General features: G+C 37.6%; 1 protein-coding gene across 2 annotated transcripts in view; it reads left to right on the top strand.

Annotated features, from left to right (window-relative positions):
* The window catches only part of Rundc3b (RUN domain containing 3B), a 135,483-nt gene that overhangs the window by 9,032 nt on the left and 102,195 nt on the right, over positions 1-24,256 (top strand). For both annotated transcript variants that reach the window (XM_051152042.1, XM_051152041.1), the window contains exon 2: positions 11,244-11,359. In XM_051152042.1, coding sequence (XP_051007999.1) covers positions 11,244-11,359 — 116 coding nt within the window. The remainder of the gene's footprint in view (positions 1-11,243; positions 11,360-24,256) is intronic.

Below are 24,256 nucleotides of genomic sequence, written 5' to 3'. Positions count from 1 at the left end.
AAATACATTTACTTAGTTTTTGAATAAGATAGCAGGTGCTATCTGTTCCTCCATGAACTCCATAAAAGAAAAGTCAGAGTAAAGTCAGAGTGGTAAAGGAGAAGCTATAGCCTGAGTAGAAACAGAAATAAAGAACACTGAGAATTAAAAAAAAAGTAGTGACGGGGCAGCTTAAAACACACACACACACACACACACACACACACACACACAGAGAGAGAGAGAGAGAGAGAGAGAGAGAGAGAGAGAGAGAGACAGACAGACAGACAGACAGACAGACAGACAGACACAGACAAACAAACAGACAGACAGACAGACAGACAGACAGAGAATGTTGGTGTCCATAGCTCCAACCTGACCTGGAGAGGAGAGCAAAGCAGGGAAACTCTGGGGAAAACAGACTGTGCCAATTGTAGCCACAGAATAAGTCCACAGTTCTCGAAAGCCTTAAATCTAGGGTATGTTTCTGTGGAGGGGAGAGGGTTTGGTGCGACAGTGACCCCTATGGAGGCCAGCACTAGAAATTGATATATCTGACTCAGAGTGTGATAACCAGGCACCATCTTCTAAGAAGGCCTCTTCCTTGACAATGAGCCTCTCTGGGGACCTGAAAACAGTGAACAAACAATCGTAGGACTGCAGGCCTAGGTCAGCAATTTGATTGAGAGACTGCTGTGAGAGGCAATCTTAGAAAAAGAGACAGTTTGGACAGGGATCTTTCCCTCATAGCAGCTCCAACCCCATTCCAACCAGTTTTAGCACCAGAGAGTTCGGACTGAAGGGCAAGGTAGTCAGTAGCTCCACCCTCCATGTCAAAGATTAGCACAATATTCTGTATATTACTGTGGAGAGTGAGAGCTGACCCTATGCCCAGTGACTACTTCCCTCCAAAGCTGCCTCCCTGCTACGTGTTTGCTTTGAGGAAGACCTGTGAGCCCATGTCCAGTGGGTTGGCCAATTTCCCACTGAAGGAGGTGAGACTAGCTCTTAGGTAGAATGTCTATTTGCTGTGAAGAAACACCATGACTATGGCAACTCCTGTAAAGGAAAGCATTTAATTGAGGCTGGCTGACAGTTCAGAGGTTCAGTCCACTATTGTCGTGGTGAGAAGCATGGCATGTAGGCAGACATAAAGCTGGAGAGGTAGTTGAGAGTTCTACATTTGGGTCAACAGGCAACGTTTAAATAACTGTGAGCCACTAGGCCAGATTCACACTTCTGAAACCTCAGAGCCCATCCCCCACAGCAGCATACTTCTTCCAGAAAGGCCACACCTACTCCAACAAGGCCACACCTCCTGTAATACATCTTATGAGTCTGTGGGTACCATTCTCGTCCAGACTACCATGTTCTACTTCCTGGTCCCCGTAGGCTTATAGCCATATCATAATGCAAAGTGCGTTTAGTCCAACTTCAAAAGTCTCCATAGTCCACCACAGTCTCAACAGTGTGTAAAAGTCTCCAGTTGAAAGTTTCTGGAGACTCAAGGCACTCTCTTAACTCTAACTCCCTGTAAATCAAGATGAAAAAGCAGATCACATACTTTGAACTCATAGTTCCACAGGCTACGCACTACCATATTAAAACGGAGGAAATACTGGACCAAAGCAAGATGGAAAACCAGCTGGGCAAGCTGCAAACTCTGCATCTCCATGTCCCACGTCAAGGTACTCTTTAGCTCTCCAGCTCCTTTCCTCTTTGTTAACTGCAACATTCTTCTTTGTCTTGGGCTGGTTCCACTCTCTGTTAGCAGATTTCCTAGGCAGGTGTCCCATGCCTGTGGTATCTCTAGCATCCTGAGCTCTCCAGGCAGCACCTTCAAGCTTTATGCAATGGCCTCTCTGGGCCTCCATGCAGGGGGTACCCTTGATACATGCTTGGCCTCAGCAGCTTTCCTTAGTCCCTGAGGGAGATTCCATAACCCTGTTCTTGTATCCTTGACTGTAAAGCCATGTGGCTGAAGCTGCCAAGTTCTGCCGCTTGCTGTGACTGGAACATGGCCCCCTTATTCAATTATGCTTTTAACCAGCTTTCTGTTTTCTGTGGTTTCTTTCACCGCCTAAGTTTGGCTGTCCTGGAAACCAGGCTGGCCTCCAACTCAGAGAACTGCATGCTCCTGCTTTTTCCTGGGTGCTGGAATTAAAGGCATGGACTATAACGCCTAGCTCTAAACATTTCTTTAATTCTTTGTCGCAATTTGTAAGTTTAGCTGTGTGGGATCTTTCCCTGAGGGCACCACTCCCTTTATTCCATTTAGCATTAGGTTTTTCTTTAAACTTTTTTTTTTTTTTTTAATTGAACACTGGACGTAGCTCCTTTTCTTTCTAGTGCTCCTTTTGTCCTCAAACTGTACATATTTTGTTTTTTCCTGCCTCAATTTGATCTTTTCCATAAGAGATCTGCATAAGAGTAACCACTAATAGCCACAGGACAAAGTCAGTACTAGACTGTTTTGAAATCTCCTCTGCCAATGCCATTAATCCAAAACTCTTCAACTTAGTCTCAGGCAGATTTTTTAGACAAGGGAAGAAAGTAGCCATGTTCTTCAAATATCACAAGGACAGTCTCTAGGCCACTTACTAACATTCTTCTGAAAGCTCTTGAGCTGAGCCATCATGTTATTCTCAGCACCACTATCTTTCCTGCTTCTGCTACTATGGCCCATTTAGCCCCGCTTAAAGCATCCAACCACTTTCCTAATCCTAAATCCCAAAATTCACTTTCCACCAGCAAGCAACATAGTCAGCCTGGCACTAATACCCCAGGCCCTGGTACCAACTTCATTCTTGGTCAGTGTTCTTTTGCTGTGAAGGGAAACCATGACTGTGACAACTCCTATAAAGGAGCCATTTAGTTGGGGCTGGCTTACAGTTCAGAGGTTTAGTCCATTATCTTCATGGGAAGCCTGGCAGCGTGCGGGCTGACATGACCCTGGAGAAGTAGCTGAGAGTTCTACATCTGGCACATAGCAGGAGGAGAGAGACAAGTGGCTTTTGAAACCTCACCCCCACAGCCCCCACAAACGCTTTCTCCAACAAGGTAACACTTCCTAATAGTGCCACTCTCTGGTGACCACACATTCAAAACTGTGAGCAATTCCTATTAGAACCACTGCAGAGACACACAGAGGTAGAACAGTAGATTCCATTTATAACCCCTCACCTTTGATCTGGTGAAGTCCAATGGAGGACGCAGAAGCTTATCAAAAAAAAAGTTAAACGTTTTTTGTTTTTTGCTATTTCTTTACATTTTATTGTTTTTTCCTTATTTTTGAAAGGTTTATTTTTGTTTATTTAATGTATATGAGACAAACAGGTACACACACACACACACACCACAGAAAGAGAATGGTTGTGCCTCTGAAGGTCAGAGGAGAGCTTTCCAGAGTCCTTTCTCACTCTCATCTTCTTTCTGAGGCCTGGCTTCTGGCTGATTCTCCTGTCTCAGCCACCCATCCTTCCATAGGAGGGCTAGAGCTAGGATTATATAAATGAACCACCACATCTGGTGGGTTTGCATAGGTTTAGTGGGTTCTGGCGATCCCACATAGGTGTCAGGATTGTGTGGCTAGGGCCTTTTGCCTGCTGAGCTATCTTGCTGGCGCCTTTCACCGTGTTTTAAAAATACGTTTTATGGGAGCTGGAAGATGTCTCAGTGGTTAAGAGCATTTACTGCTCTTGCACAGGATATAGGTTCGGTTCTCAGCAGCCACCTGGAGGCTCATAACTGCCTGGAACTCCAGTTCTAGGGATCTCATACTCACTTCTGGCCTCCGTGGGTACCCAGCATTCATATACGTAACACACAAAGTCTTTTAAAATGTTGTATGCGTTATCCTTTTATTTATGTGTTTTTTTCTTATTTTTTGATTTCTGGTTCCTTCCCTTTACATTTGTTTCCTTTTCTTTTTCTTTTATTTAATGCTACTTTCTTTTTTCCCCTTTCCTAACTTTCTGTTGACCCTATTCTTTTATTGCTAATACGTTTACATTTATTACATTTTTAACTTTATAGTGCACATTGATTTTTTTTCTACTTTTCTGTGGTTATTGGTATCATACTGGCTGTAACAAATAGATTAAAGTTTTTTGTGTGAGTGATGTGTATGTACAGTGTATGCTTACATGTGTCAGGTGCACGTGGAGGACGGAGAAGGATGTGAAGTGCTCTGTTCTACTATTGTCCACCTCATTCCCTTGGGGCAAGGCATCCTACAGAACCTGGAATTAGACTGACTGCCAGTAAGCCCCAGAATCCCTATGCCTTTGTCTTTCCTGGCACAGGGGTGAGAGGCCCAGCTTTCAGCATGGGCGTTGAGATCCAAACTCAGGCTCTTATACGTGAGCTGTGCTACTTAGCTATCTCTCCAGCTACCTAAGATTTTTTAAATTTTCTTTTAATTTTTGAAATTATAATTACATCATTTTCCCCTTTCCCTTTCTTCCCTTCGACCTCTCCCACGGAACACCCTTGCTGTCTCTGAAATTCATGGCCTTTTTTCTTGGGTTGTTGTGCTACACACACACACACACACACACACACATTCATGCATGCATGCACATGCACATGCACAGACACCATTAAATACATAAATACAATCTGCTCCATCCATATAACATTACTTCTATGTATATGGTCTCAGGGTTGATCACTTGGTATTGGTTTTCTTTTATTTTGAGTCTGATTTTGTTCTGGTGGTGTGACTGTTAATGGTAGTTTGTTTTCTCCACTTTAACTGGTACAAAGGATTGAGGCCTCGAAAGCATACTCATTTAGCAGAAGAGAAACCTATCCAAATAGACTCGTGGAAACACAGGAAATATAAAAAGAGAAAGTAACAAGACTATTCAGGTAGTTCATAGCTCTTCAAGAATTGAATCTAAATATATAGAAATGAAAAATTGACAACTCGAAAGTCTGATTTAAAACAAGCAATTAGCTCAAAAGATTTATATAATCAGATGAATAAAGAAGTCAATGCAGAACTTATGATAATTTCAGCAACAAAGATGAGAAATACAACACTCTAAATAATAAAGATAAGGAGATATGTTTGGAATATTTGAGTCTGTGTTACAACAAGAGCTATTTAAAAGCCATAAACAGAAGATAGAGAGATGGCTGCTCTTGGAGAGGACCTGGGCTGGATTCCTAGCACCCACATTTGTTTAACAGTTGTCTGTAACTCCAGTTTCAAGGTGTTTTCTTCTGACCTTCTCAACTATAAGGGGAAATGCAGTGCATTTCCATATGTATAGGTAAAACATCCATGTACATAAAATAAAAATAAATCTTAAAAAATCAGTAACAGTTAAATGATTGAGTTTAACATGGACATTATAGTCTATATCGCTGCTTAAATACATGCAAAGTATTTTTCATTTAAATTTTTTTCTGGTAAATTAAAAATGCCCATACAATGGCAGAGAATTCTTACATTATTGTTTAAAGAGAAAAATCAAATGTCTGACTTCTTAAAAAAAAAAATAGATGCCTGGTATAAAATATAAAAAAGAAAAATTAGACTTATTTGAATAAATATATATCCGGGTATTACTTATTATTATTTGTACTTAGTGTTTTATATTATATTTGCTGCGATTTGTATCTTATTTGTTTGTGTACATAAATGTGGGGGTGTAGTGTTCATATGTGCATGTGTGTATGGCGGTCAGAAGTTGAAGCCAAGTATTTCTTTTATTGTTTTCCATCTTTAAAAACAAAAATCTCTCACAGAACCTGGGGCTTATTAGTTTGGTTAGGCTGGTCAGCAAGCGCGAGAGGTCTTCTTGTCTCTTGGATACAGGGATGCACTACCATGCCAGGTTTCACGTGGGTACTGAGGATAGAACTCAGGTCTTTGTGTTTGTGTGGAAACCCACCAAGCCATCTCTCAGCGCCTCTGTCATCTCTCTTGACAGCCATTTCCTTGTTAACTATTTGAAGATGGAAATTATTTTTTACAAGAGAGAGTATAGTTGCTCTGCTTATATGGAATCCAGTAAATTTGCTGTGAAATGGTAGGCAAAGACCCTCTTGTTTTTGAATTTGAGCATTCTTTATTAATAGTGTCAGTCTTGGCCTAGTGATGGCTCACATGGTGATGGTACTTGCGGCCGGGAGAGAAATAGGGAAAGCTTATCACACTGTCAAAGGTGAGGCTAAAGACTAATCCAGCTTCTTGGTGAAATAGACCTTGTTATCACTATTTGAAAATACATTCAGTTTGCTTCATGGTGTATATTGCTGTTTCAAATGACATACTTTCCTAAGGCAGTAGTTTTTCTCTTACCTTGAAGAATTTGCTTTCAGAGTCAGCTTTCTTATTCCATTCTTCCTAATAAAAATTAGAGAAAAACATTCAGAAATTTTCTTCTGCTCAAGGCAGCAACAGGGGTAGAGGTTGCACAGCTTTCTTTTTCATTTTTAGAAACCTTCACATTTAATTCAGCTGCAGAAAGCCATAGTATTTATGTTATTATTTTTATTTTATATGTATACATGTTTTGCCTTCATGTATGTATGTGCGCTACATGTTCTGTAGACACGCTTAAGTTAAACACACATAAGGCTCAGATCTGCATATGAGAGAGACCAAACAGCATGTGTCTTTTGGGTCTGGGTAACCTCACTTGGTGTAAGTTTTTTTCCAGTTTCATCTGTTTACCTTCAAATTTTATAATTTCATTTTTCTTTATACATGGGTAAAATAAAATGCTTATCCTAGAAGTCATGTGTCGTTAAACAAAACCCCCAGTGCCAGGTGTGAGATACCAAGTCTTTGCTATCTACTTATTTTTCCAGCAGAACTAGTTGCTGAGGATATCATATGCAAGATGCAGGTTTAGACAAATTAAGCTGGAACTTAGCTAGAAGCATCCTACTGCCTAGTGTTTATAGAGCTGAAAGGTGGTGTGCAGGCAGCTAGAGAAATGAGGCATCAGTGGATTTACCTACCTGTGAACACTATGAACTATATACCAACCTTCCAGGCAAGATTGTTGTAATAATGGCACAGCTCTTACGGGGACAATCAACCTCTGCCTGAGCAAATCTGAGGCCTGTTCCACAAGAAACAATCCAGGCATAGTTTTACAAACCCAGTTTTAAGAGAAGCAAACTTACTACTGTTTCTTAGTTAAACTGACAACATTAAACTGCCTTCTGAGTACACTCACAGACAGGCTACACTTGGCCTTAATTAGAGAAGCAGTTTCTTTGCAGAGAATAAAGGTAAATGTAAATTTGACCAAGTCCCCTGGATGGGGAGACCTGGTGGCACTCAGAGGAAGGATAGCAGGCTACCAAGAAGAGACTTGATACCCTGTGAGCATATACAGGGGGAGGAGGTCCCCCTCAGTCACAGTCATAGGGGAGGGGAGTAAGGGAAAATGGGAGGGAGGGAGGAATGGGAGGATACAAGGGATGGGATAAAAATTGAGATGTAAATGAATAAATTAATAAAATACATTTTTAAGAAAAGGTAAATGTAGAGACGATGTCAGTGTAAGATGCTAAGAGGAAAGGACAGCTGAGGGCTCAGCCCTAAGCAACATTTATGACCCTCCCTTAAGGCCCTGGCAACATTGCAGAAGAGGGGTCCAAAGGAATGGTAGAGCTAGAAGGGGAGAGGGAAGGGAGGCGAAGTCACATCAGTTACACCTACTGGCACTGGTCATGTACAACTAACAGCTTCTAGGATAGGAAGCTTTGTATATAATTGTGTGCCTACCAACTCTAATGGACTCTGGAAAGACGTTTATAGGGAGTAAGAGAGGCTGGCAAGGGTGGGAAAGAAATAAGATAGGTATTAATAAGGAAAAAGATAAATTGCTGCTGTCCAGGAAGATCAAGATAAGCACCTCTAGCAACTTAGCAGAGGTGCATGTGTTAAGGTTGCTGGGAAAGTGTGATAAAAAAAAGGTGTCCCAAAGGAAGTGACCCTGACCAAATACTTTTGTTTTTTGTTTTTTGTTTGTTTGTTTGTTTTTTTTGTTTTGTTTTTGTTTTTTTTTGTTTGTTTTTTGTTTTGTTTTTTTTTTTGAGGTAGGGTTTCCTGGGTAGCCCTGGCTGTCCTGGACTCACTTTGTAGTTCAGGCTGGCCTCGCCTGCCTCTGCCTCCCAAGTGCTGGAATTAACAGATTGTGCCACCATGCCCGGCCCTGACCAAACACTTAATATTAAAGGATCTGTCAGAGATGTTTCATGAAGTAAGGGATACAAGGTGGGAAGTTGTCACCAATTGCAACAGTTTTAAGACTGACAAGATAAGTGACTTCATCTGGTTGACACTAGATTTTTGTGGTGAGTGAAAGGTACTACCTGGGACGGATTGGTGGGATCTAGCTTTTTTTGATAGGTGCTCATGAAAGATGCCAACAACAGCTTTGCCACGTCAGTTTCCAACACTTTTATCATCAGCAAACACTGTAACAAACCATCTCTCCTCCATGGAAAGGGAATCCACTTAATTATTGTTGAAGAGAAGAGACTGGTGGGCAAACTGAATGGATAGCTTCTCAGTGACATGTGGGAGAGGTGATTCTACTCTTTACATTAAGTCCATAGCATATACTTAGAAGTGTTTGCATAATAATATTTCAGAGAAAGAGCTTGATTGGCTAAAAATGCTGAGAGTTGATTCAAATTCGGGATGGAGTGGAATAGTTCTCCAAGGTTACACAAGGAGAAAACTGAGACAACCATTCATTCCACTCTTGATAGGTGTTTTGTAAGAAAGTAAAGAACTTTAACTCCCAATATTTCTAACGTTTTAAGTTATAGAATTCCATACTAAGCTATTTTACTTTTTCATTTTTCTATATTATAATTAGCTAGAGCTTTAAATAGTTTGAAAAAACAAACGTGTACAAAGATCACAGAAAATGTAATTTTTTTTCCACTAAGATGATTTTTTTGGGGGGTTCTACTTTATCTTAGCTAGGGTTATAAGAAAACAGCATGGCCAAAGAAACTCAGGGAGTAAAAAGTGTTTATTTCAGCTGATAGTTTATCACAGTCCACCACTGAAGTCAGGACAGGAACTCAAACAAAGTAGGAACCTGGAAGTAAAAACTGATGTAGAGGCCATGGAGGAATGATGCTTACTGGCTTGCTACTTGCTATGGAAGAATGATGCTTACTGGCTTGCTACTTGCTACTTATGGCTTTCTTTCTTTCTTTCTTTCTTTTTTTTTTTTTTTTTTTTTTTTGAGTGTAGTTTTTCGAGACAGGGTTTCTCCATGTAGCCTTGGCTGTTCTAGACTCGCTTTGTAGACCAGGCTGGCCTCAAACTCACAGTGATCCGTTTGCCTCTGCCTCCTGAGTGCTGGGATTAAAGACATGTGCCACCACCACCACCTGGCATGGCTTGCTTTCTTATAGCACCCAAGACTACAAGTTCAGCGGTGGCCTCATCCACAATGGAGTAGGCCCTCACATCAGTCAGTCAGTTTACCACATGTCAAGTCATTTGGAAAGATGAATGGCATTTACAGATTGTCAGTAAATTCTACTCCTACATTACCTGGCCAAGAAAAAATGAAAGAAAAGAAAAGAAAGAAACAAAGAACAAAGAAAGAAAAGAAAAGAAAATGATCCGTAGGCTAGTCTGTTGGGGGCATTTTCTCAATTGAGACTCCCTCTTCTAAAATGACTCCGGTGTGTGTCAACTGACATAAAACTAGCCTGAATAGTCTTATAATCATTTTTTGCAGCTTCCTGCCTCTGTGCTGAGGACAACATTTATTTTTAAATGTGCTGTTTAATTTTTTAAAACATGGAAATATAAGTGGCATTTTCTATTTAATTATTTTACTCTTTGAGATAATAATTTAATTACATCATTTTCAGCCTCCCTTTCCTCCCTCCAATTCCTGCCCTATACCATTCCTTGATCTTCTTCAAACTTATGGCCATTTTAAGTTAAAAATACTGTACATTTAAAATACATTTATATTACTTTTCTATTGTTATGTTAAAACTCCATGACTGAGGTAACTTATAAAAGAGTTTATTTGGACGTATGACTCCAAAGGGGTAAGCCCATAGTGGCAGGGTGGTGGCTTGGCAGCAGAGCTGGAAGCTCAGGGACGTAAGGCAGCAGGAAGAGAGCTAACTTGAAATGTGCGGAGTTTTAAATCCTCATGGGCCACCCTCAGTAGCCTGTTTCCTCCAGCAAGGCCACACTTCCTAAGCCTTTTCAGACAGCTCCACCAACTGGAGACCAGTTTCCCTCATGCCTGAGACTAGAGATATCTTACTCCAAGCACCACCTATACTTACATGATAAATTACTACAGCCTAGTCTACTCTTCGAGACTGCTCACTAGCATTGTTCAAGAGTGAACCCTAGTGGACATGGGCACTGACTGGTAAGTGTAATGACCTGAGTTAGTTCACAGGACTCAGATTGGTAGAAGGAGAAAACTGACTTGTTCAAATCGTCCTCTGACGACCTCCACATGCATACCGGGGCACGTGCATGGACATGTGTACGCACACATACACAAACACAAATAAATAATTGTAATAAAAATTAGATATTTAATGTAATTTATTGAATACTATACTGAAAATAAAACACAATAATCATATCTATGTGCTTTTTATTATTTTTAAGGTAAAAATTAGGTCTAACGTTTGTAAGTCAGAATTTCTTGTAGCATTAAATATTAAATTATAATTGTATCATATTTAGATTCTAATTTCAACCGCTGTAATGTAAAGACAGAAAGCTTTCCCAAAGTCTTACTGTAAGCAAAAGTTAGTATCTTAGTTCTTTTAGCATGCTCTGACAAACTGCCATCATACTGAGTAATTTGTGGAAAAACAAATTTATTGTTTAAATCATCAAGAAGCCAGGAGAGCTGGTATACTACAGGGTCTGCTCTCATGTTTGGTGCCTTTTATGACAGAAGAGAGAGTCAAGTTACCTTGGGCCTCTTCTACAAAGATACTAATATAATAGAAGAGTGCTTTTTACTTCTTTAAGACCCAGCCTGTTGATGCTCGTTTCCTAGGCTTCCTTAGCGATGCAGGGCCTTGGAGGACACCAGTATTCAAGGGCAGCAGTAACTATGCACATGAAAGGCTGTTCTCTGTAAAACTTCAACTTACAGAGCACATTGAATAAACATGATGTTCAGGATTCTTTTCTGAAAACCTTCTCTCATTTTCACACTTAAGTAAATGGGTTTACTCTCTTTAAAGCCAACAATAATCTTTTTTTTTTTTTTTCATAGATTTTCTGTGAAGACCCTGATTGATCGGTCTTGCTTTGAAACAATTGATGATTCTTCTCCTGAGTTTAATAATTTTGCAGCTGTTCTGGAGCAAATTCTAAGTCACCGGCTAAAAGGTAACAACTTCATTGTATTATTTACTCCTGCTAACAAAATCCTTGTAAGAAGACAAACTTTTAGAAAACTTACAGTCTGATGTTGTTTAGGTAGCAATCACTACACATAAAAATGAACATAAATCTGATTTCATAATATTTGATCTTTGGAACTGTATCATTCAGAATGAATCTGTATTCTCCTATTTACACTTATTTCTAGAATACATTGCAAATGTTGAGTGTGGATGTGGTGTCCCATGCCTTTAATCTCGGCACTCCCCCTCAGTCACAGTCATAGGGGAGGGGAGTAAGGGGAAAATAGGAGGGAGGGAGGAACGGGAGGATACAAGGGATGGGATAACAATTGAGATGTAATATGAATGAATTAATAAACTGTATTTTCAAAAATTAATTAATTAAAAAGAAGCAGATACAGATGGATTTCTGTGAGTTCAGAGGCAGCCTAGTCTATGCAGGGAGCTCCAGGTGAAGTGAGATTATATAACATGACCTTGTCTCAACACAGAATACGAGTCTGGAGATGCCGAAGTCGCTCTGCAGCTAAGAGCACCTGTTCTTCCCATAGAGAACTGGGGTTTGATTCCCAGCATTCATATGGTGACCTAAAGTCATCCATAACTCTGCTTCCAGGGGTCTGACAGGCATGCACTTGGTGCAGGTACATGCACACAGGCAAACATTCGTAAAGTAAAATAATTAAATCTAAAAATGTTAATTTTTAATCTAAAGTGTATATTCATTGCCATGTACAAGAACAAAGTCACTTTCCCCAAGTTTTTACATTTACATCTTAGGTGCTAGCATATCCCAAGCTAACTTACTGGTTTTTAGCATTAAATTAATGTGTTTATTATCAATATACTTCTTTAAATTAGATACAGTTGAAAAACTTAGCAATAAGTATCTTAAAATAAGTATGATTTTAGACTTTGTTTCTCTAAACCAGTAAGCATACTTATAACTGTTATTCTTTTAAAACTTGAAAGGCAGCAGAGTAGTTACTGGTAACTGCCCTTGCTCAAGTAGACCCCCACCCATGTGTATTCAAGCAACCCTGATTAAATGCAGTGTATTTGTCACTCACAAAACAAAGCAAAACCCCAAAACAGGAAAGTAGGAGAAAGGATTCAGTGGAAAGGAATAAAAGAGAGTGGGATATGATCAAAACATAGATGGGTGGAATTGTGAGGTATAAGTCATTTTTAAAGAGTTTATTGGAAACATTGTCTCTGAATTCACATTTTTTAAAATTAAAAGTTAAAAGTTAAAGCAGAGGCAGGTGGATCTCTATGAGGTCAAAGCCAGCCTGGTCTACATAGTGAATTCCAGGACATTGAAGCCTCCATAAGGAGACCCTGTCTCAAAAACAGATAGTATCTAAAGTATAATTAATGAAAACCAAGAATTGTATAACATAAGTCTCAATAACAAGAATTAACAGGTCTATTACCTCAATTCCATTATCTGGTCTTCAAAAGAACACTTGGTTACTAGATGGCTTTGCTTTAGTTTTCACTTTAAAAAAAAAATGGTCTTAATGGTATAGTTTTAAGTTTGCAAAAGTAATTTGCCTTGATAGTTTACAAGAACTTTCAAGTGCACTTTGATTGTTAATTCTCTTCTATACTTTTTAATGCTGACAAAATATGTTTTATGAAAATGAATAATATAGATGTATTTTGAAATATTGTTGGAATTGTTACTTGTGCGATAATCATATTTTTATACAACCAGTAGACATGTGTTGTGCCTCAGCAAAGTACAGATAATGAATATTCAGAACTGACTCTAGATAATCAGATTGGGTCTTGCTATTTCTGAGAAATACTGTTGATATACCCATATAAGTTTGGGTGCCATACGTAAGGAAGCTAACATAAAGTTGAGGAATTGTTCAGTGGAAGGGTGACAGGTGCATGGCCCATGGAGCATTTTCCAGTGCCACAAAACAACCAGAACAGAAATCCTGTGGACATATGAGATATTTCAGGGTTAAGTTGACTATCAGTAATTCAAAGCATGCTTTTAAAGGTGTTACTATAAATGACCTATGTGGTTGCTGTGGATCCATAGATATGGATCACAAAATGATTTTTGAGAAGAAATATTTGAAAGCCTCAAGAGCCTAGGAATTTCATATTTTCCTATTCCTAAGAATATAATACATTTATTTTGTATTTTGAGGGGTTATATATTTTATTGTACATTATAAATAGTAAGTTAAAATTTAGTTTTAACTGAAGTACTCAATGTTTTATATAAGTACAAATTAAAAGCATCTTATAAGATTTACTTTTATTAAACTACTACTACTTTTTAAAATAAAGAGCATTTGGCTAATACATTAAAATTTTCCCTGTGCTGCCACAGGTAAGGTGAAGAGCTGACCAAATTGTCTACTTCTAATTCATTTTAAAAGATTCATAATTGGAGAAAAGGTGGCTTTAAAAAATCTGACATGAATCTTATTTGCACTAATCATTTATTTAATCAAGTGATGGTCTTACTTTTTCTAGAATATATATAGTTGGGAAGGAAGAATTCCTCAGAGAATATTAAAAATAGTAAGATCTGAGTTGTTTCTTCAGTTCAGTACCATTCAAACTTTAGTAATTTTAAAGTATAAATCGAACACAATAGCTCCCGTCTGTAATCCCAGGGCCCGTAATCCTTTAGAGGCTGAGGCCAGAGCACTGTGAGGGTGAGGCCAGCCTGAGCTGTATTGTATAGTACGACACTTCTTCATCTGACTTTATGTTGTCTATTCAAGATACCGCAGAAGCTACACACCTAAGTGTTCTGCTGACGTTAAGCTTTCAGCCTTCTCAGCAATTATTGCATTCTCACCATGTGTTTCTGTGTGCTGCTGCAGTCAGGACACGAGACCGGAGGTTGAGAAGAAGGAATCTGTTCTAGTCTAGTGACAAAGCACACTTAGTACTTTCTTGTCTTAACTTTCCTTCCTTCCTTCCTTTCTTTCTTTCTTCCTTTTTTCCTTCCTTCCTTTCTTCCTTTTTTTCCTTCCCTCCTTTCTTTCCTTCCTTCATTCCTCTCTCCTTCTTTCCTTCCTTCCTTTTGACAGGAACTCTGTAGCCCTGCTGCCCTAGAACTTCCTTTATTGACCAAGCCGGACTTCCAGCTCATAGAAATCAATCTCCTTCTGCCTCCCATGTGCTGGAATTTAAAGGTGTGCACTGCCATGCCTAGCCCACACAGAGTCATATTTCTAATTGGGGACTTACAGCACTTTGAACACATCTGATCTCTGGGAACCTGTAAGGCAGTTCATCACATTTTTGGACAGTTCAAGTAGTAGAAAATTCTTATGTATGTGAGGCCAGTAAGATGGCCCAGGAGGCAGAGGTGTTTCAACCAACCACGACTACTCCTCTGATTCTAGTGGCCTACATAGTAGAAGGGAAAAAAAACGTCTTCTATAGGTTAGCCTCTGAATTCTGCACATGTGCTGTGACACACAACACACAACCCACACATACACTAACATACACACATACACACAAATGAAATAGAATTTTAAAAATTAAAAAGAAAATTCTTACACATGCCAAACCAACATACCGCGTTGTGCTTTGACATTTTTCTACTAAGTGTTCAAATGTGAGCTTAACAAACTCTTACAAGCTTACTATTATAACATGTTTTCTCTCAGGCGCTCGTCTTCTCACTCCCAGGTAGATAGCTGTGTTTGGTCCCTTCAGTCTTCTGGAACGAAACAGTATTGTTTTCATGCGCATCACTGATCTGTCACTGTTCCTCCTGGAATTTAGTGTTGGACTGTGTAAAGTGATTCAGATAGCCTAAGCCTTACGTTATTCAAAACAAGATTCTACTAGTGTTTTAAATTTCCCACACCACATATTGGGTTCAAATCCAAATTAAACTCAAAGTATAGCTCCAAGGCTTTCCTAACAACTATGTCTTTTATGTTTTATGTCTCTGAGTAAATTTGAGCGAGATGAAGTTTCTTGGGGATAAATGCAGAATCTCAGTTATTTTCCTACTGATTATATTTCTATTCTGTAAAACACTAGAGGCAACTTACTAGATGGCTTTGCTTTAGTTTTTACTTTAAAAAAAATGGTCTTAATGGTATAGTTTTAAGTTTGCAAAAGTAATTTGCCTTGATAGTTTACAAGAACTTTCAAGTGCCCTTTGATTGTTAATTCTCTTCTATACTTTTTAATGCTGACAAAATATGTTTTATGAAAATGAATAATATAGATGTATTTTGAAATATTGATGGAATTGTTACTTGTGTGATAATCATATTTTTATACAACCAATAGACATGTGTTGTGCCTCAGCAAAGTACAGTTACATAGAGAAAAAAAAGAGTTTACATCCATAGCTAACACTATCCATCAATTTATCTACCATCCATCTGTCCATTCGTTCCTCTATGCATCATCTATCTAACTATCCGCCTATCTCAAATAAGGGAAAATGAACAAGTTTAAAACTCAAACAAAATCAGCATAATGTTCAGTATAGCAAAACTGCAACAGTGGTAAAAAAATACATTGTAAATAACAACAACAGCAACTGCAAAAACCCAAGTAAGCCATTTTGTCTCTGAAAAGGCAAAGTTAAGACAATAAGAAAAGCCACAGACCAAGGGACATGTGTACACTTTACATATTTGAAGAAGGGTTTATATTCAGAATATCCAAAGACTTGGATAAAGTTGTCAGTAATGTACAATGAATACAACAAAATTAATTTATGAAATGAAAATATAAATAAACTAGATAAAAATAAACAAAACTGTACCTGCTTGTGTGAAAATGACATAATAAGATCACCAAAAAATACACAAAAAGTTGAGCAGCTCATACACACACACACACACATACACACACACACACACACACACTGGGAGAGAGGAGGGAGGAGACAAACAGCATGTAAACATGTGAAAAGATGCTGTCAAAATCGTTATTAGAGAAATAAAATTGTTCTGAGGAGCTGAGCACTGGGGGCACATGCCTTTAATATCAGTACTTGGGAGGAAGAGGCAGGTGGATCTCTGTGAGTTCAAGGCCAGCCTGGTCTACATAATGAGTTCAGGACAGCCAGGGCTACACAGAGAGAACTTGTTTCAAAAAAATATAAAATAAAAGTTTTGTTCTGAAGGTGTCTCAGGAGGCACAGGCAGAAGTCTGTTTGGGAAAGCAAGCACTCTAAAGAGAAAATGAAATAGGTCGTGACACAGTGAAGTAGCAGGTCACTAAGTTCCGCATTGTAGACTTTAATGAAATTTTTATGAATATTTTTAAAGTGAGCAGCATATCTATGTGGATGTGACAGACTATGCCTCCCTTTTAGGGCATTTATTCTTTTGGCCCTATAGAAAAGTACACAAGAAAGGTGCTGAAATCACAACTTAAGGGATATTCTAGTGACTATCACATCTTTCAAGGCCACAGACTCTTCATGAGAGCACATGTGGGAAAGGGCCGTGGCACCTTGGGATTTTTATATAGAAGAACACTGTTTTGCTGTCCCAAGGATGTTCAACCACAGAGGAGCAGTCTGACAGTTACAAGGCACAGTGGCAAGATAGTGCTGTTGTTTTCTCGGTTGTCTCATATCTAACTCCTCTTAGAGATGGTTCAAGGTCTCAGGGCTGATCCTAAAACTGACCTTTTTTTATTTGGAAAACTGAGGTTTTTACAGTGAGCACTGGGGTCAGAGTTTTATAATAGATTCGCAGGGTCCACCAGCAGGGGACAGAATTTAAGTTGATTGTAGGAATCCCTCTCCCAGCTCTGCTTTCACGTCTGACTTCCACCTAACAAAACCATGGCAGGCTTCCTCTGTACACTTACCAAATTCTGAGAGATAGATGAAGAGAAGCTAGAACTGTCATGTACTATTGCTTATATAAAATACTATATAACCTCTTTAAGAAAATTCATGAATTTTTTTATAAAGATAAATAAATTTTTGCTTCCCAGAAATCCAGGGCCTTTACTCAAGAGACATGAAAGCCTGTGTTTATACAAAAATCTATTTAAAGCAACTTTATTTATGCTTGTCAAAACCGAGAAGCAACTTAGCTATCTTCCACATAATAAATAGCTAGCTATCATATACAATGGGAAAAAAACCCTCAGTAACAGAAAATATATTTCTATTTACAACATGCATGAATGTCAAATGAATTATGATAAATATGTGAAAACAAAATTATGAAAACTTAGGTAGTATTTGATCCATTTATATGACATTTTGGGAGAGGCTAAACTGTACTGTCCAGGTTAGATCAGTGATAACTAGGGCTACAGGTGGGCAGGGCTCCTGCATAGCTTCAGCATGCTGGAGGGCTTTGCAGGGGTGGAGTTGGTTTGTGTCTTTTATTTCTAGTATGTGTCTCCTCTGTTTTCAAACTTTGATACAAGTGTCTGGGATTGGTGAATTTATTAAAATTAAGTTTATAATTCCCTCATAGGGAGGATCCTGGGCTTTCATTACAATATGTGATATTAGAGCTTTTTTATCTCCAGTTACTTTAGAAGACAGGTAGTTTGTCACAGTGCAGTAGAGTAGGCCCCAAGGACCGTCATTTGCTGTTACTGCTCTAGGTTTTTCTTGGCTAAATGTTACTTGTTTCCTCTACTTTGGAAATGAGCCATCGCCTTCTCTGGAGAAGATACCTTCACTTGGTTACTGTGTATGTGCTTTCTGGTTTTTCTTTCCATTTTAAACCCTCTGCCAATATTGTTCACAGAGTCATCTACTGTTCTTTTTTATTCCATTTATTTTCGTTGTTCAGCAAGCCATCTAGGTGTGGTTGAGATTACAAGGATTAATAATACCTTCTATTTCTTGACATCTGGATTTGAAGGGTATAAAGAAGGTTTAGCAGTGTTGTACAGTTGAGTCATGTTGCTATAAAAGTATTACTAATTGTGATGTAACGCAAAGGCATTAATAATCTGCCTGGTTTGGGGAAAGTGTCACATGGGAAAGAGATGCAACAGTGGCTTACAGGAAAATGCAGTTTAATTTTTAAAACGCCCCAGGTTGGCCTTGAACTCATAGAGATCCACCTGCTTCTGGCTCCCACGTGCTGGGCTTAAAGGCGTGCCCCATCACAGCCTGGCCTGTGGCTTTGCTTTTTAATGAGTTGATAAAGATAAAACAAATAACAACAACCAAAAAAGTGTAGCAGTGAATTGGTCAGAAGTAGTCTTCTAAAATTCAACTGGGTGATGTCATAGTTGAGTTTATTAAAGATCATAGAAACTATCTTTAACCTCTCCATGTGTCCGACTGTACCAGGTATATTTCATCATAGATATCGTTGCCTGGCTGTCCCTGTATAGGGCCCACGTCTCCTAGTGTGTGACTAGTCAGCTCCACAGTTTACTGGGAAACTATTCAGTGAGGCCTACTCCATTCACGATATTTAAAAGTACGAATCACCTCTCGATCTCTTACCATCCCATTTTTTTCTCTGCATCATTTTTTTTAAGCCTATCTAATACATTGTATGATTTACTCGTTATTATGTATTGCCCTTTTTTCAGGGCTAATAGCTTTGTCTCTGTATTGATATGTTCCAAATATGTTACAGTGAGGTGGTGGATATTCAGTGGAAATTTATTGGAAAATTGAACCTTTATACAGAAGCAATAATCTCCACTCTCCCCTTTTCCCATTTGTGTTTGAATTCAGACACTTAAAAAGAGCTAAAAGTGCTGTGATTTGACACTGCATAATTTCTGTAATTCAGCTGAACTGTTCTGATACCTAAGCTTTGGCCTCAACCTCAAAGTACTTCCTGACTTAGATGGGAAATAGTCACCTCCCTATGAGGCCGCCTTTTGAAGTGAATATAAACACTGTTGGAAACAATAGGTAAAGATAAACCTGTCCATCTGACTTTTGCGTTTTCTTTGTTCATTTCTGAAGGCTTTCCAACTTTTGATTCCTGGTTTGCACATAAAATGAGACTTGCATTGTTTCTGTAGTAACATGAACACAAGCCATCCAATAAGAACCCCTAGACTCAAGCCAAAACATGATGCCAGCGATAAGAAACTACTCCAATTGCCAGGATTTGGTGTTTAGACAACGGACAAGGCCACTCGGAGAAACCCTTTTAAGTTATGTGCTTGGAAATATAAGAAAGCCTCAACAGATATTTAATTAAAAATCATCATTTAACTAATTTCTGAAGCATAGGGTTTTATGTTTAATGGCAAATTTGATTTAATGTCTTCTATCTTACAGAAAATAAAGTAACTATTCATATGTCCTAGTAAATCTAAGTTCTAGTTGTGTAACCGTAGGTTCTAAAAATAGAAACCCTTAGTTTCTAAGTCAGCAATAGAGAAAAGGGTTAGTTAACTAGAAAAATAAGAATCACTAAGTTTCTGTGCTTTTCCCGTATTATTTTTAATCTCCATTCTGTTCCTGTGCTTTCTTTATTCTTCAGTTCAGAGCCCTCATCATTTCTTGTTTTTCTGATGCTTTTTGAATAGACTCTTCTCGATGAAATGTTACTCTGTTACTAACATGGACTGCCTGAGTTTCCCCTCATTTCTGCTAAAAGGGGAAGAAGGAAAAGTTAGAAGGGGAAAAGGGCAAAAGCTGTCATGGTTCTTAGCCTTTTCCTATATATACCTTCATCTTTTGGGGTACTCATCTCTTCATTACACTTTTGTCTTCCCACCATTCACAAAAAGGGTACACTATTCAAATATTCAAAGTTGTAATACTAATGGAAATGTCCAGAATTATAAAATGTGACTGCAAATGACAACATTATATATATCACCATATGTACTCATGACATAAAATGGACTGTTTTAACTAAAGTATACTTTTCACTGGATTTCAGAATTTTTGCAGTTATGCAACTGTCACTGATACCTACCTCCAGCATATTTTTATCAGTTCTAAAAACAGCTTCTACCCATTAATTTGTCATCTGACTTTCCCCACCTTCACTCAGTCCCTGGAAACCATTAAATTATGTTCTGTATCAATGTGTTTATTTAATCTACACATTTCATAAAATATGTGTCCTTTGTATTTGGTTTTGTGTATAATTTCTTTGACTTTAGTGTAATGTTTTCAATCCATGTTATTGTGTATAATGACTTTATTCTTTTTTGTGATTGAGTGATAGTACATTATTCGGACGTACTCCTTTTAATGTAGCCACTCATTAGTTAATAGATATTTCCATTACTTATATGTTTTTTGTTCTTATAAATAATGCTCTTAGAAGTATCCATGTATAAGTTTTTGTTTTTGCATATTGTCTATTCTTCTGAGTATTATTTCCCTTTTATTTTTGACCAGTATATAATGTTTATTGTATGAACTATCAACAGTTGATCTCTTCTAAGAGTTCTTTTCCATGGACATACTGTGTGTTAGTGAAGTTTATTTTTATGTAATACTTTAATTTCTTTAAAGTTATTTTATAATAACAGTAGCTAATAAATTATTGGATGTGGTTATTTAAAACAGTGTTTATAAAATATGAATTTTAATGTTCTTAAATTGGCTACTAAAAAGGCTTTTACCAACAATAATGAATGTGATTACTATTTTATGATATTTCATTTCATTGTTATTGTTTATATTTAACTTTTTATTTGTTGGAGGATTAAATTTACATAGCACTTAAAGTTTAAAATTCTGAAACAGAGCCCCCGTGTATTAAGCACTTGTTTTTATTTAGATCATGTGATTGCTGTAGTACTAAGTGTGTGTGTGGGGGGGTGAAAAGTAAAAACCTTATCTCAAATATTTATATTTGCATCTAGATTAAGAAGTCAGTTTAATCTATGAATTTGAAATTTACATATTTAAAGAGAAGTTTGTTTGCTTTTAATGGTTTTAATTTTAAAACCCTGGAGAAAAATTTTAAGTTTATTTTATAGAAATGCAAATTTTAAAACCCCTAACAAATCACAGAATTCAAAATATACATGTACTCTACCATACAATACAATTTAGGGGGCTTTATCATTAAATGATGGTCTCCAGTTGTACTCCATGTTTATATTTATTTATTTGTAGCCTTTTGATTTTTAACCATAATCACTGGATCCAGGTCAAAAGCACATACTTATAACAAAATCATACGATAAAATTACCCCATTCTAAAAAATAAAATAAAATAAAAAATTACCCCATTCTAAAGATGCTTACCGAGTAGAACACACTTTTACTCCCAAGACACAGGAGGCAGAGGCAGGTGAATCTCTGTGAGTTCAAAGCCAACCTCTTCAGGAGAGTGAGTTCTAGGACAGCCAAGGCTACACAGATAAACCCAGTCTTTAAAAACAAAACAAAATGCCTGTCAGGGTACAGGAAACATACAGAGCCCAAAATAGACAGGACCAGAAGAGAAATCTCCCCACAACATACAGAAATTAATAAAATATTGCAAATCAAATTCAAGAAGTCATCAAAAAGATCATCAACAGCGATCAAGTTGGCTTCACCCCAGAGATTCAGGAATGGTTCAACATATAAGAATCAGCCAATGTAATCTACCATATAAGCAGACTGAAAGACAAAACATACATGATCATCTCATTAGAGATAGAAAAGGCCTTTGGCAAAATCCAGCATCCCTTTATGGTAAAAATCCTGGAAAAAATAGGAGTACAATGGACAGACCTCAAAATAATAAATGCGGTTTAGAGCAAGCCCACAGCAAGCATCAACTTAAGCAGAGAGAAATTCAAAGCATTTCCACTGAAATTAGCATGTCCATTCTATTCATACATATCCAATATAATACTGTAAGCCTTAGCTAAAGCAGTAAGACAACTGAAAAAGATAAAAGGGATACAAATAGGAAATGAAGAAGTCACAGTATCTTTATTTGCAGTTGATTTGGTTTTATACATAAAAGATCTTAAAAACTTTACCTGGAAGCTTCTACAGTTGATAAACACTTTCAACAAAGTAGCAAGATACAAAAATAAGTATCATACACACACACACACACACACACACACACACGCATGCACACATGCACACATTTGTGGCATATATATTGAGAAAGAAGTCAGGGAAATTTTTGCCATTCACAGTAGCAAGAACAACAAGAAGCTTGGAATAACTCTAACCAATCAAGTATAAGATTTGCATAGTAAAATCTTAAACACGCTGAAGAAAGGAATTGAAGAAGACACCAGAAGGTGTAATGATCTCCCTGATTTCAGCTTGAACTACAGAGCTATAGTAATAAAATAGCACAATATTGGCATACAGACAGACATGTTGACCAGTGGAATTGAATTGAAGATCAAGATGTAAGTCCAGACAACCTGAGGACAACCTGATTTTTGACAAGCCAAAAATACACACTGGTGAAAAGCCAGCAACTTCAACAAATGGTGCTGGTCAGCTGATGATGGCATGTAGAAGAATCCAGATATATGCACATTTATCACAGTGAACAAAACTCCAAATGGACATCAACATAAGACAAGATATTCTGAATGTGATAGAAGAAAAAGTGGAGAATAGTCTTAAACTCGTTGATACAGAAAAGGGCTTTGTTAGCATGACACTGATAGCATAGGCACTAAGGTCAACAATCAATAAATGGGACTCCATGAAGCTGAAGTGATTTTTTTGTGTGTGTCAAAGGACACCATCATGAGAGCAAAGTAACAGCCTAGAGAATATGATAAGGTCACTATCAATCATATATCTGATGTGTGGTTTGTATCTAACATATATAAAGATTTAGAGAGCCTGAACATCAAGAAAAGAGATTATTCAAATTAAAAATGGACTACAGAACTAAGCAGAGTTCTCAAAAGACAAAACACAAATGGAAGGGGAATAGTTAAAGAAATGTTCAACATCATTAGTCATCATGGAAATGAAAATTAAAACTACTTTGAAATCTCATCATACAACAGTCATAATTGCCAAGATCAATAAAACAAATGACAGTATATTCTGGAGAAACATGGGGAATGGGAAACAGTTAGCCCTTGTGGCTGGGAATGCAAACTTATAAAGCCACAATGAAAATCAGTGCAGCAGCACCTCCAAAAGTGTGAATTGATCTACCTCAAGATACAACTATACCATTCCTTGGCACATACCAAAGGTCTCTATCCACTTTTACAGAGTTATTTACTAATCTATGGTCATTGCTGAACTATTTATAATAGCTGGAAATTGGAAACAGCCTAAATGTCCATCAACTGATGGACAGATAATGAAAATGGGGTTTATTTAATACAATGGAAAATGAAATTATGAAATCTCAGGTAAGTGGATGAATCTAGAAAATAATTATGCTGATTGAGCAAATACAGACCCAAATGACAAATACTGTATGTTTCCTCTAACATGTAGGTGTTAACTTTTAAGCTTCCCATATGTGTGCAAGAATCTGACCACAAACCAGGTACCTAGTAATGAACCTATGGAAGGAGAAGATCACCAAAGGAAGGGGAAATAGAATATATATTGTATTTTTTAATGTCATTAAATTTTAATATAGTTAAGAGAAAAACAGGAACAATATCTATGTGAGTAAATAATTGACGCTGTAATGTAGTGTTTGAAGAAAATTAAACAGGGATTTAATAAAATAGATAAAGGTATCATTTTAGTTATATTTGAGGTGTCCTGTGAAAGCCTTGATTTAAGTATACTTGTACATCAGGTAATGTCTTTAAGACATATGGCACATATACTTATTTGTCTAAATCATCTGGTTTCTATCATGAAAATTTCTTGGCAGATAGAAGTCAAACAATTGTACTATAAAATACAACTATGTATGTAATCAAACACAGAGAAGTCCAGTTGCATCTAACGAGGAGCTTCATCCCTACTAATATTCATAGTGCTGGAAGATAGACTGTATACTTT

This window comes from Acomys russatus, chromosome 10 (genome assembly GCF_903995435.1).
Source record: "Acomys russatus chromosome 10, mAcoRus1.1, whole genome shotgun sequence".
Classification (NCBI taxonomy): Eukaryota; Metazoa; Chordata; class Mammalia; order Rodentia; family Muridae; genus Acomys; species Acomys russatus.
This window is presented reverse-complemented; position numbering and strand designations above follow the sequence as displayed.